At 35.4% G+C, this 14,868-nt stretch overlaps 1 protein-coding gene across 6 annotated transcripts in view; it reads right to left on the bottom strand.

Annotated features, from left to right (window-relative positions):
* Nucleotides 1-14,868, bottom strand: part of KRIT1 (KRIT1 ankyrin repeat containing) — a 40,739-nt gene that overhangs the window by 19,241 nt on the left and 6,630 nt on the right. For 3 of the 6 annotated variants that reach the window (XM_036246899.1, XM_036246898.1, XM_036246902.1), the window contains exons 3-10: nt 13,850-14,009; nt 10,047-10,139; nt 7,994-8,123; nt 5,618-5,861; nt 5,305-5,420; nt 4,998-5,141; nt 1,738-1,894; nt 971-1,078 (exon numbers count right to left, since the gene is read on the bottom strand). In XM_036246899.1, coding sequence (XP_036102792.1) covers nt 971-1,078; nt 1,738-1,894; nt 4,998-5,141; nt 5,305-5,420; nt 5,618-5,861; nt 7,994-8,123; nt 10,047-10,139; nt 13,850-14,009 — 1,152 coding nt within the window. Of the gene's footprint in view, nt 1-970; nt 1,079-1,737; nt 1,895-4,997; nt 5,142-5,304; nt 5,421-5,617; nt 5,862-7,993; nt 8,124-9,064; nt 9,081-10,046; nt 10,140-13,849; nt 14,010-14,868 lie in introns of those variants that run through there. The other 3 variants (XM_036246900.1, XM_036246903.1, XM_036246904.1) reach the window with 3 other exon arrangements.

The raw sequence follows: 14,868 nt of genomic DNA, 5'->3' as shown, positions 1-14,868 counted from the left end.
TAGTTTTGGGAATGTCTGGAAAGGCTCAGACATATGGGTTATATCTGTTGGTATCAAACTTTTATACTATTATATCTATTGGTATGAATCCTTTTTATCTGATTTGCAAGTTTTCAAACTGTTTTTTTTTATCCTCACTTGAAGATATTTTTCTATTTATCTTCAGGTAAAGAGAGAGGGAGAAAAAGGAAGAGAGAAAGAGAAATATCGACATGAGAGAGACACATCGATTGGTTGCCTCCCACATTACCCTGACCAGGGCAGGGGACGAACCACAACCTAGGTATGTGCCCTTGGCTGGAATTGAACCTGGGACTCATTGGTCCGTGGGCCAACACTCTACCACTGAGCCAAACCAGCCAGGGCTCAAACTGTTTTTAAATTGATGAAAGATTTATCATCGCTATAATTTTTAGGATTGAGTTTTTTCTAATTGTTAAATCTTATCTACCCTAATGTCACTGCTAATTATTTTGGACACAATTAGATGGAAAGGCCAGGTTAAATAGGCAGAACAAAAATGCTAGGGAATCTCCTATTTTAAACCATTCACTTTCTTGAAGAGGAAAATGAATCTATAATAGATAAGTAACTTGCTGAAACTAAATTAATGAATGATGTTAATGTCAGTATTTACAAATATAAAATATTACTGAGAAGGTCTAAATAGAGACATATACTTCAATGAACAGATAACAATTTGTAATTAGCACACCAAGTATAGAGATTATACTGGAAATAAGATTAATTTTAAGTGATTAAAAGGTTTATTTATGCAAGTTTAATTTTGTTTAATGTCCAAGTGTTATGGATGGTAACAAATTTAATACTTATGAAGTCTAACCATGGAATTTTATAAAAGCAGTAAAGCAGCCATTCATCCATTCATCCTTCCACTCTTTCCATAGATCCACAAATTACTTATCAATTTAAGTAGGATGCATGGCTCTACTATGAAGATAAATCTTACTGGTTTGTTAATGGCTTCCTTCAACAATTTTGCAGTTTCTTCCCAATTATTTTGTTTGTTTTCTTCACAAATATTTAAGGGGGATTTTCCTTGTTGGTCTGTTATGTGCTAAAAATGTGGGGAAAAAGAAGATAAAAAGCATTATAAATATATGGCAATCTAAGGGAAAATATCAAAGTTTGATTAAAAAAGACTCTTCTCAAGTAGCGAGTAAATATTAACCATACTTAGAATATGCTATACTTAAAATAAATATGAATTGCCAAATATGAAAGACTTAAAGCACTAATCAATGTGATTATTATTTTTTTAAAGTTCTGATTATAAATACAACAAAGGTTTTAAAACTAGTATTTTTCCCTTCACAAAATTTGTTAATACAAATTCTAGAAAGTGGGTAGGAAATCTTTTTCACTCTTAAATAAATTTTATATAAATACAATACAAAATGAAGAGAGGGGAAATTTTATGTACATTCTGAAGATGGATAGTGGTAAAGACTGCACAGTAATATGAATGTACACAATGCCACTGAACTGTATAACTAAAAATGGCTTAAATGGTAAATTTTATGCAAGGCATATTGTACCACAATAAAACATGTTTATGTAGAAAGGCAAAGCTTATACATAATACTTATTCTATATAGTAAGTGAAATTTGTTTTTGTTTTTCAGCTAAGCTCTCAAATATACTATTGAAAATTTTAGTGTCGTTACTTGTTATTCACTGCTCAAACATTAAAAAAAAATCTGGAAAATAACTTACTCTGTCAACTTCTGGATGGTTTAAGAGAATCTGTACTATTTCAGCATGTCCTCCTCCAGCAGCAAAATGAAGAGGAGAACTAAGATGTCCATTTAAAAGGTTTGGATTGCACTTTCCTTTCTCTAACAATATGCGAGTGGCTTCAACTTTTCCAAGCCTAAAAATATAAAAAAGCACCTAAAAAAGTCATATGTAAACTACAAATTTCAGAAGATATCTCAAAGAAATCTAAGATTTTTCTAGGCAGAGAGCAAGGGATTAAGATACTGACAAATATTTTCAGTACCTACGGACTGATTTCTTATGAATTATTCTGGTTCAGTTCAACAGTGTTTACTTCTGATCAACTTGAAAACATAACCTCAAACAAAAGATATAGCACAGAAAGTAAAGTCCAAAAATTATATAGAGATAGAAGTTTTAGTCAAAAATTTGTTCAGAATCAGCCCTGGCTGGTTTGGCTCAGTGGTAGATTGTTGGTCCGCAGACTAATGAGTCCTGGGTCCGATTCCAGCCAAGGGCACGTACCTCGGTTGTGGTTCGCGCTGGCCCTGGTTAGGGTCATGCAGGAGGTTAACCAGTTGATGTGTCCCTCTCATGTTGATGTTCCTCTCTCTCTCCCTTTCTCTCCCTCTCTCTCTACCTCAAGATAAATAAAAATATATCCTCAGGTGAGGATTTAAAAAAAAAAATTTCAGAATCAGAAGGTAAGTCATATACTTAATGTTTTTCACAAAGGCCTTACTCTGATTTAAAAACTAGGCCCAAAGACATAATTCTGTATGTAGCTGTTATACTGGGTAATGTGTGACACACAAAGATATGTAAAATACACTCTCTCCTCTGATAAAGGAGTATAATGTAATCAGAGAAGTCAAACAAAAACATGGGATAGTTATATAATGCTCTAAAATTTAAGTAACAGTTTAGGATCCCAACCAACAAAATAAGGTACCTATATACTTGTCAAATCAAGATAGTATATAATTAATGCTTTAAAAAACATTGGAAAAGGGAGATGATTATTTCAGTCTAAGATGGTCCTATAACGAGTTTTGAGAGATGAACAATTTGAACCAGATTTTAAACAGGAATGAACTGAAGAGATACTGAAGAGAGGTAAAATATTTTAGGTAGTGGGAAAGAAATAAGAAAGCAAGGACCCAGAAAAGTAGAAAACATGTGCCAGCCATAGTGAGTCTAACATTTGGTTATAGCCAAACACTTACGTAAGGGTTTAGTTTGAAGGACTGGTGAAAAAGTAATTCATTCTTTGGAAATACATGGGTGGGAGGGGGGAAGAGGAAAGAAAATTTGTTTTTAGATATGGTGCATTTGAGGGGAAATTGATACATCTTCAAAACTGATCTGATCTGCCCTCAAATTTCCCTTCTTCCTCCTCACATACCCTATGGTTTTCCTATGCCCTGAACCTGCCACTTATGTCCTACTACTTTTTATTCATGTGACTTTTTGCTCATGTTAAACTCTATTATTTCTCTGAAACAGTTTAAACTCTACCTCTTCCATTTTCTGACTCCATTTAGCATTTTATTTTTTCTTCTTTTATGGGACTTCATTTTATCTACTTTTACCCTTGTTTATAGGCATTTCTTCTCTATCAGCCTGGACATTCCTTGAGGGTAGGTATCTTCGCATTTTCTAAACTGTCTTATGCACAAAAAATGTGACTAAAATAGTTCAGTGGGCAATTAAAAATGCAGGCTTGGCCCTGGCCAGTTTGGTTCAGCAGTTAGAGCGTCGGCCTGTGGTCCAGAGAGACCCGGGTTCAGTTCCTGCTAAGGGCACGTACCTCGGGTTGCAGTTTGTCCCCGGCCCTGGTTGAGTCGTGCGGGTGGCAACCACTTGATGTGTCCCTTTCAAGTCGATGTTTCTCTCTCTCTCTTTTCCTCCCACTGTATCTGAACAACATATGGAAAAAGTCCTCAGATGAGGATTAAAAAAAAAAAATGTAGGTTTGGTCGCTGGTTAGACTTCATCAGGGCACATGTCGGGGTTGATGGCTCAATCCCTAGCGGGGGGCAAGGAGGGGGCAGCTGATGGATGTTTTTCTCTCACTGATGTTTCTATCTCTCTTCTTCTCCCTTCCTCTCTCTCGAAAATCAATTAAAAATATTTTTAAAAAATTAAAAATGAAATAAAATAATTTAATAATAAAAAGAACACATGTATAGAATAAAGAAGCATATTTTTAAGAAGAAAAACATTAAGAGCATATTTACTGAACAAAGGAGCATATTTTTAAGGAAATGGTCTATTTTAGGGGGAGAAAAGATGTATATTTAAAGCAACTAAATTTATCTTCTTGAACACAAATGTTGGAATCAGTGAAACCAAAAGAATTTGAGCTAAAAAGAACTCTAGAAATTATCTAATTAATGCATTTTACATATAGGTTATAAAAACCTGAGAGGCAAAGATGGTGAAGTGAAGTACCATGCTCAATGTCATATAGCTAAGTGTGGACATTTAACAAGCAGTAAATAATATAGGCACTTCTTAAATGAGCCAAAAAAGTTCACTTAACCAATAAGTCAAAAGCAACTTTTCCATAAAAAATAGTGGTAAATAACTTTATTACATCCTCTCTAAAGGATGGGCTATAGCAAATGGTTAACTACTGCTATGAACACAAATACAAGAACTCTGCCCAACTGAGGGGAAGAATTACTATCATGTGAGACGAGTAGGTGAGCAGGACCTACAGTAGGCAACTAGTGGAAAGAGCTAAACTCAATCCTGTGACCTTATCTCTCATAAAAAAAAAAAGAAGGCATTGATTCTAATAAAGGTGTTTTGTGTTTCCTGATACCACAGTATCCCAAAGAACTAAAAGGATACTTTGTTAACATAATGCAAGGTCAAATCATAAGCAATTAACACGTAAATTTTATAGTAAGGATAAACAAATATAACATATCTCCAATACAAAACAATAAAAATTGCAAGGATAAATAAGGGTCCTTGTGCTGTGCAATGACACTTTCTAGTCATTAGCCATCCTTCTGTATGACCTGGTAATGCCTGAGAGCACTAACTATATACTTTTACCATGGGGCAGACCTAGCAATTCTGAATAAAGGCACATATACGTAATCAAAGATCTAAATAGAAAGCTCATAAGACAAATATGGTAGAAAAGAAGTGGCTGGAATGAGAATAGTTTTGAAAAGGAGCACTAACATTTATAATTAAGAATTCATTCTTTCTAAAAGGAAAATAATAAGTAATCTATTTACCAGCATGCATAATGAATGGGTGCCCAGTGGTCATTATCTAACTGGTTGACTGAAAATCTTTCATTGAGAAGACGAGTTAATAATTCTGAATCTCCTTCACAGGCACTTCGATGAAGAGGAAAATCATCTACCCACGGTCGTTCCCTATTCATAAAAACAAATTGAAAGCTATATATCACTGAGCAGCTACAAACTAAATCACTTACACAATGATTATATTACATATTAATTGTACATATCATTTTAAACAATATAACGGTAGAATATAATTTTAAAAAAGCAATGTGGAATAAAACTAAAACAGTACTTGTCTTCTGTGACACTGCTCATGCTTCTCTGCCATTTTTCCTGTTTGGGAATTTGGATTTTTGAGTAGTCTGGAGCTCCTAGACCAAAGTATGGATTTATTACCACTTTATCAACCTAGAAAGGGAAAATAAAACAAAACAGAAAAAAACTTTAAGAGCTTTAGATACTTGACTTTAATATATACAAATAGAGCTAAGTATGGATGTCACCTTAATATTTATAGTTAGTAATAGACGCCTTTATCTCAGGGAGAAAACATTACACTTGAGATTAAATGGCTTTTGAAATCAGAGCCAAAACTCATTTCTTACCCGGTTTGTATATTGAAGATCTGATCCAAACAAAGGGTTGTAAATACAGGTATCTGCTTTCTCTAGGGCTAACATTTTGCTCTTTATTTCTAGTGCACTATAGCCCATATGTAGTGAGTTTTCTGTCTGACCTGATTCAGTAGCATATGCAGGATTTATGATATTAGCTTTTATCCGCTCAAGAGGAGATGGTCGAAATAAGGCTGGAATAAAGTGAGATTGTGCATGACGTTCATCTAACCACCTGGCAAAACAGAAAGAAGAGATAGTAGATGAAGTGTTTGTTTAAAAGTAAAGATAAAAGTAGAGCCCTGACCGGTTTGGCTCAGAGGTTAGAGCGTCAGCCCGCGGTCCAGAGAGACCCGGGTTTGGTTCCCGCTACGGACACATATCTCGGTTGCAGTTTGTCCCCGGCCCTGGTTGGGTCATGTGGGAGGCAGCCACTCGATGTGTCCCTTTCATGTCGATGTTTCTCTCTTTCTCTCTCTCTTCCCATTCTATCTGAATAAAAAGTGGAAAAATGTCCTCGGGTGAGGATAAAAAAAAGATAAAAGTAGAATACTTTTCCAATTCTGATATGTGATACTTTCTAATATTCAGATCTTTATAATTTTAATTAATGTTGGTTAAGTACATCATTTACTATTAATAAAATTTTTTTTTTTTATCCTCACCCGAGGACATTTTTCCATTTTTTGTTCAGGTAGAGTGGGAGGGAGAGAGAGGAACAGAGAGAGAGAGAGAGAAACATCGATGTGAAAGGAACACATCGAGTGGCTGCCACCCGCACGACTGATCAGAGCTGGGGAGAAACTGCAACCAAGGTACATGCCCTTAACGGGAACCGAACCCGGGTCTCTCAGGACCACAGGCCGACGCTCTAACCACTGAGCCAAACCGGCCAGGGTTAATAAAATTTTTAATAGACAGAGCAAATTACTTTAAAAAATGCATATACCCTTATAATAATAAAAACCCCTTTCAATAAACACAAAGCACTTTTAAAATTTAAAGCCCTATTATTACAAAAAGACAAAGGATGATAGGTTAAAAACTTGTTCACTGAGGAGAGTAACTCAATATTAAATCTAGTTTTATAACAAAGTAGTCTTAATTAAGACAAGGCAGTCTTGCCCAAGCCAGTTTTGCTCAGTGGTTAGAGTATGGGCTTGAAAATCAAAGGGTCTTGGGTTCCCAGTAAAGGGCATGTACCTGGGTTGTAGGGTGGGGTTCGTGCTGGAGGCAACCAATTGATGGGTCTCTCTCACATCGATGTTTCTCTCTCTCTCTCTTTCCCCCTCCCTCCGTTCCACTCTATGTAAAAATTAAAGAAAAATTACCATCGGGTGACGATTAACAAAAAAAAAAAAAAGAGAGAGAGAGAGCAGTCTCTGTCATTTTTTTAAGATAAAATTAACATGTTGTAAGCAAACAAGGACAATCCTGTCTCTGGAGTTTTTCATTTTTATATTATACTTCAAAAACTTAGCATTTCTTGTAAATCAAACCACAATGAAATATCACCTCATACCTGTTAGAATGGCTATTATTAAAAAGACAAGAAGTGTTGACAAGGATGTGGGGAAAAAGAAACCCTCGGGCACTGTTGGTAGGAATATAAATTGGTGCAGCCACTATGGAAAACAGTATGGAGGTTCCTTAAAAAAATTAAGAACAGAACTACTATATGATCCAGCAATTCCCCTTCTGGGTATCTATCCCCAAAATATAAAAACACTAATTTGTAAAGATTTATGTTCCCCTTATGTTCACTGCAGCTTCATTTACAAAAGCCGAGACATGGAAATAACCTAAGTGCCCATCAACACATGGATAAAAAAGATGTGGCATATATAGAGAATGGAATACTATTCAGCCATAAAAAACAATGAAACATTGCCATTCACAACATGATGGATCTGGAGAGAATTATTCTAAGTGAAGTAAGTCAGACAGAAGACAAAAACCTTATAATTTCACTCATATATGGAATATAAAACAAAAAGCAACAAATGAATTAACAAAACAAACTCACAGATACAGGCAACAGAATGGTAGTTACCAGAGAGAAAGGGAAGTAGGGGGAGGGTGAACTGGTTAAAAGGGGTCAAATATATGATATGGGAAGAAAACCAGACTTTGGGTTGTGAGCACATAATAGAGTATACAGATAATTATAATGCTGTGCACCTGAAATTTGCATAATGTTATTAACCAGTGTTACCTCGATAAATTTTTTTTAAACTTAGCATTTATTAATACATATATTATTAATTTCATTATTTTCTTCCGAAAGTGTTGGTATCTATCAGAGCTAATTTCTACTATCAACATGTATTTGATTTATTAGAAAGTATTTTTAATGGCAGTTCTTACTTATCCAAGGCTATTAACATCCTTGCTGTAAGAGTAGCAAAGTGAGTGCTGGATTCACTACAGACTCGCATAATATCTTGTAAGCAGTAAAAAATTGGGCATCCTGGAGTATATGTATATTTAGTATTATCTGGAAAAGAAAAATGAAAAATTAAGCCATCATATAAATGGTTTACAAATGCGTGTTTATTTAAAAGTATATACAGTTGTCCCTCGCCACTTAATGCTTTAACTTTTGCAGCTTCACTCTATCACAGTTTTTTCAAATACATTCATTAAAAAGTTGATTGAGACAGTGAAAATGATACAGTGTGCACTTGGTTGTCTGAGTCAATTATACACCCCAGTATTACAATTAAAATTAAAATTACTGTACGTATGGACTGTAGGCCTATGTATTCGAGCACCCGAGGAAACCTTCAACGCCAGGTGCAACCGCTAGAGTCTGGAACAGATTAACCGTGATAAACGAGGGACGACTGTAGTATGTTTATGAAAATTATTAAGTATAACAGAAACTATTTTAGATTTTGAATTAGAACACCTGGATTCAAGTGATGGGCAGCTCTGTGACCTTATCCACTTGGGTGAATGCAGCATTTAGAATCTTGGAGAATTGAAGAAATTATTTCCTCTTTCTCAACAATGTAATAAAACTCTGAATAATAAGATTTCCAACACCATTTAAAATACTGAACTTTGCCCGGGGTGGTTCAGTGGATTGAGCATCCTCCCATGGACTGAGAGATGCCAATTTGATTCCCGGTCAGGGCACATGCCTGGGATGCAGGCTCGATCCCCAGTGAGGGGTGTGCAGGAGGCAGCCGATCGATGTTTCTCTCTCACATCGATGTTTCTACCTCTCTCTCCCCCTTCCTCTCCCTCTAAAAAATAAATTAAAAAAATATTTTAAAAAAAGATGAAATACTGAACTTTTTCACTTAAGTATGGCTGGGAAAAAAGTATATCTGTAATGCTAGAGCACACTAAATAAAATAGATGTGTAGCAGCAAGTTGATGGGATGTCCACAGAGGGTCATTACTATAAAATCAGTATTACTGCTACCTTACATGAGGCTAGTACTCTTTGTACAGGTTCCAAAGGGATTTTCACATCTAATACTTTACTGAGTTCTTCCAGCACAATGGACCAAGTAGGAGCAGAAACCTATGTTGCAAATAAACAGCTGAGGCTTAGAGAGGTGATTTGCAGGGCCACAAATTAGTGCATTGCAAGGTCTGCATTGAAACTCAATACTTCTATTATTCTAGATGTCAAAGACTCAAATTAAAATTTCATATTAAATATAAGTTCTTTATTTTATTATTTTTTTTATCCTCACCCGAGGACCTTTTTTCGATATTTTGTTCAGATAGAGTAGGAGGGAGGGAGGGAGGGAGGGAGAGGGAGGGAGAGAGAGAGAGAAACATCGAGGTGAAAGGGACACATCGAGTGGCTGCCACCTGCATGCCCCAACCAGGATCGGGGACAGACTGCAACCGAGGTACGTGCCCTTAGTGGGAACCGAACCTGAGTCTCTCTGGACCGCAGGCCGACGCTCTAACCACTGAGAGAACCGGTCAGGGCAATATAAGTTCTTTAAATATTGCCACTGCTGTTCGGCAGAATGTTTTTAAATTATTACTGACACTTTCTTGTCCCAAATACTAGACAGGTCCTGATAACAATCACTTAATTTTCTAAAATACTTAAATATCTATTTCCTTTCTACCTATAGCATATCTTTTGAAAAACCCCTTATCACAATCTGACAACTTTTAGTTTCAATTATGGTTTCCCTCCCTACTTCTTTATTCTATTTTTAAAAACAGAAACAAAAACATTATTGTTCGGTCCAGAAGCCTGAATACTGCTTTAAAATCAAAACATCTTTAAATAACAAATTTTTCCATCTTCCATTAATTAACAACATGTATTTTATAACACACTCTTAGAGTATTAACTATGAATGCAAATTCCTAAATTCCTCAGTAGATTTTAACTTAGCATCTCAGGCACAGAAAAATTCGTAAGATAAAATTTGAACTTTACCTTTGACAACCGATGGAACAATAAATAATGCTGCTTCTCTGCCCATCTTCTCCCCATCCAGAGGAAATTTCTTCAGTAATACCACTCGTTTTCCTAAACATTTTTTGAAAAATTAGTAAAGATAAAAAATAATGGGCTTAAATTACCTTGAGAATTAGAATTTTTTTAAAAAGGCAGTAAGAGGAATTAAAATATAAAAAGTCAATTTGCCATAATAAAAACTGGTAATTCTCATAAGATTCATTTTGTGGACAATCAACCAGTAGACTCATGGTCCTGGTCTTGACTCAGCAGAAGCGAAGCTCCCCATGCATAGCAAGAAAAACTGTCCTGCTAAGGGCTGACAGAACAGATGAACAGGAAGGCATCCTGCAGGCTCAAGAGGCATATACTTCCTCACTCAGTGGCAATGTAGATGGTAAGAAATTTTAGTACAGTCTAAGCTGGCTAAGGAGGGTGGTATATATAAGTTATAAATCTTCAAGTTTAGCACCTTTTCACTTCATCTTCAACCTCCGCCCTCAACTCCTGATTTTTATTAAAATCTGATTGGGCTACAAACTACTGTGTTGAATTGTAACCACCATTCTTAACCTGTTTTTCCTATTTGGCATAAATAATAATCTACAAGTCTTGTACTCTAAAATCTCTCATCTTCTGATACCTTTGGCATAATTTTTATTACCCCTTCCAATCTCCATACCCCAAGAAATAGAACCTTGTTCCTGACCCTGGCTGGATGCCTTTTGTGGACAGGTAGATAATATAAGAGTTCAAGCAGCTTCATTTATTCCCAAAATACTAGAGTCAATATTTGTGATTATTATCGCTCATTATTATTATAGCCCCCAATTTTTTTATAAAATGGATTCTTGTATAAAATATAAATGTTAGATATAGAATAACATTCTAATAAATTCCAGAGGCAATATTCTTTTTTTTCCCAGGATTTCTATATTTATTTATTAAAATGAACTTATTTTTGTTACAGATGCTTCTCCTTTTCCCCCCACTGATTCCCCCCTCCCCCAGAGGCAATATTCTTTTTGCCTGGCTTGAAGTCTTGTCCTATGTAATCTTTCTTGCTTTGCCACTTCTCCAAATTCTAGTTGTTCCATTGTTTAACTGCCTACTTTGCAAATTATAGCTGTAACTATGAGATCTGAGGTGGGGTGGGGGGAGCTGACTACAAGTTGGGACATGAAGGTTCTAATCTTAACTCCTCCACTAATGGGAATATTATTTTATCAGGTGACAACTTATGTCTGCATTTTATTTATTTTAAATTTTTATGATGTTAGAGGAAGGGAGATGGAGAGAGACAGAAACATCGATGAGAGTGAACACTGACTGGCCACCTCCTGCATACCCCCCCATTGGTGATTGGGCCCACAACCTGGGCATGTGCCCTGAACGGGAATTGAACCGGTGACCTCTTAGTGCATGGGTGGATGCTCAACCACTGAGCCACACCGGTCAGGCTGCATTTTATAGATGTGAAAATGACCATATACAACTCATGGGACCAATCTAGTAATTTCATGAATAAGTACATGTGGTAGTGTTTCGTAAATTATAAATAGCATGCATAAAAAGGTAAGACACAATCACTACTATTATGAAATCATTTGTGATTGTTATGTGATGCTTATATAAGAAATCATATTTATCTATGAAAGTATTTCATACATTTAGAAAAACTCGCCCTGGCCGGTTTGGCTCAGCGCTTAGAGCGTTGACCTGCGGTCCTGAGAGACCTGGGTTCAGTTCCCGCTGAGGGCGCGTACCTCGGTTGCAGTTTGTCCCTGGCCCTGGTCGGTCATGCGGGTGGCAGCCACTCGATGTGTCCCTTCACGTCGATGTTTCTCTCTCTCTCTCTCTCTCCTTCCCACTCTACCTGAACAAAAAAATGGGAAAATGTCCTCAGGTGAGGATAAAAAAAAAAGAAGAAAAAGAGAAAAACTCAAATGACTAAGATAGCCAGGATATGGGATGGCTCATTAATATAATTGTCTATTTAGTTAAGTAAAATGTCTGTATTTTAATTTCTATTATTAAGAGCCACCAGAAAAAATATTAGTACATTTTACTAAGTATATAGACATAATTGTGCTAGACATGTTTCAGGGTGCCTGTTCACTTAACTTCTGCTAAGAGAAACTACCCAACTCCCAACTCTCTGGGACAAGAGACATTTTTGTTAACACTGACATCACTTTCATCTCTTCTTCTGGGGGAGTGGACCAAGTGGTGGAATTTGGCTAATTCATAGCCAATTATGACTTGCCTATCTCAGCTTAAATATGTGATTTGGGTTCATTGGACTTTTGTTTCAGAAATTTGATCTCAGGATAGATCCTGATAACTACGGCAATTTAGCAACAGTAAAACAAGTCTGGATGAAAATATCAGAGAAGTCCAAGAATTTAGTAGAAAAGACTGACAAATTGTCAGTCACGTATTTTTCTGGCGCACAAAGATAGTCCCCTTTTAGTTAAGATCTATCTCTAGATCATTTTATTAAAAAGTGAACCTGATAACTATAGAAAGGAGATGCTCTTTGTGGACTCAGAATTTATATCAAAGATCTATAAATTTATGCAGGTACTTATTATAATCTTGCGTTACAATGCTTAGAACCCCAACCCACAAAAACCCTTCAGGCCCTATTGTGGAGGTAAAATAGGGTAAATGTGGCACCTCAAAAAGTTATGAAAAACAGGCTTACAGTTAACTATCTTTACAGAACAAATATCCAAAATAATGAATAAATCAAACCACAGGATTCAGCCTTATCTCTGCAACAAAAACAGTCTTTGTACTGAAACAGATGAGTTAGACAACTAATCTCTGTAAAGATGAATAAATAGAAAAAACACTGAATAAGCTGTAAAGAGGTATGCTTTACCTCACAACTGTTTTAACTGAAATTAGCTTTACCTTTCTAATTGTAATGCCTAAACCTTCGACACAGTTTATAATTTCTATGACTTCTAACTGCTATCTGCTTCTTGTGAGGTTATGACCTGAGAAAATTGATCATTAATTTTTAATGAGTTTTACAGGCTATACATTATCTAACATTTTATTTTATTTATTTATTTATTTATTTATTTATTTATTTATTTAATTTTTTTAGTACATGCCCCTAGCGGGAACCAAACCTGGGACTCTCTGCTCCGCAGGCCAACACTCCAACCACTGAGCCAAACCGGCCAGGGCTTACACATTATCTAACATTTTAAATAGGGTCTCAATCTTTCAGGGTTAATACTTCTGTAACTCACTTTGGCTCTTTGAAAAGTTTTCTTTTTGTGACCAAATGGGAGAAAACCTCTGCTACCAAGTAATTTATAGGACTCTCTATAATCCATGCATCTTAACTTTCACTAAGTTATGAAGAGAGCTTTATAGTTTTCTCTGTCCTGGAGTAGAGAAATAAAAATAGTAGTTCAAAGATACCTAGGAAACTATACTTCTAGCAAAAGTAGTTTGTACTTTCTCTTAGTTTCATGCCACCTATTGGTTGTCCCGTCTCTTTTGAACAAATCACTAACACTGTGATTTAAATATTTTTCAACTTACACAAAAATTAAAGTCAGGTTACTTTTTTTCTCAGGTTACTTCTTCAAGGGGCTTGGCTGTACCTTAAAAAATTTCTGAGTCTTTTTCAAGTTTTTAAAATGGAATAAAACATAAAAATAAATTGATTTTAATATATTTTAAATGTCTTTTTCCACAAGCACTTAAAGCAACTGTGTTAAGAAAAAAGAAAGAAAGAAAGAATGAAAAAGGTTTCCTACCTCTGATACCCTGGTTTGCAGGAGAAATTGGTTTGGTGGTTTCTACTACATAATCCAGTATGTCTTGTGTTATTTCACTGTTGCCTTGAAGTTTAGTTTCCAACAAAACTTTCTTTCTCTTTTTTTTCTGTCCTTCAATGGGAACTTCATGCAATAAAATCTTAAGAAAAATAATAAGAGAAAGTTTAAATCAAATTTACTTGCCCTATAATATAATAAGCCAGCAGTCTTTCTTAACCCCAGCTGCCTATTAGAATAACCTGGGAAGCTTTTAAAACAGCTTCACCTCAGACCTACTAAATCAGAATATTTAGGGAGTGGGGTCCGTAGTACTGGATGTTTTCAAGTGATTCAGCAGTGCAGCCAGGACTGAGAACCAGTATGCCAGAGCACTGCTAAAGCAGCATCCCGAGAACCCCTGCAGTATCCTTTAATAGGTTTCAGGTAACTAACTCTAAAAAAGTAATTTAAGCAAAATGTTACTGAAATTAGCTAGAGTAAGGTTAGACTAGAAGTATTTTATGATGTTTGGAATCTGTTGCGTAGAAAAGATGACAACTCTGTTTTTGGTGGGGTTTTTTTGTTTTTGTTTTTTTATCCCAGTCACATTTACTAATATATGTAATACAGGATGGGGCAAAAGTAGGTTTACATTTGTGAATATGGAAAACAAACAGTTTATTCTTCTATTATTATTTATTAATTATTATATCATTTTCCATACAAACTGTAAACCTTCTTCTTCTGCCCGACCCTGTATAATTGAAGACGATAGAAAAGTAACCTTATTTCCTAAAACTTAACTAAAGGTAAAGAGATACTTTTCACTGAACTTTTAAAAATAGTTTTTTTTGGAAAATAACCAAGAACAATGTGTAGAGTGTAATTTTGAATAAGCTTTTACAATTTTTTTAAAAAATTCTGAGAGCCATTCCATAAATTATATTAAAAATTAAATCTATAAATTATAAGGAAAACTCAAACAAGTACCTTTTAATATCTAATAACTGATATGTATC

This window comes from Molossus molossus, unplaced genomic scaffold (genome assembly GCF_014108415.1).
Source record: "Molossus molossus isolate mMolMol1 unplaced genomic scaffold, mMolMol1.p scaffold_m16_p_7, whole genome shotgun sequence".
In the NCBI taxonomy this organism is placed as follows: Eukaryota; Metazoa; Chordata; class Mammalia; order Chiroptera; family Molossidae; genus Molossus; species Molossus molossus.
Note: the sequence above shows the minus strand (reverse complement) of the source record. Positions and strands in the feature narration are given on the sequence as shown.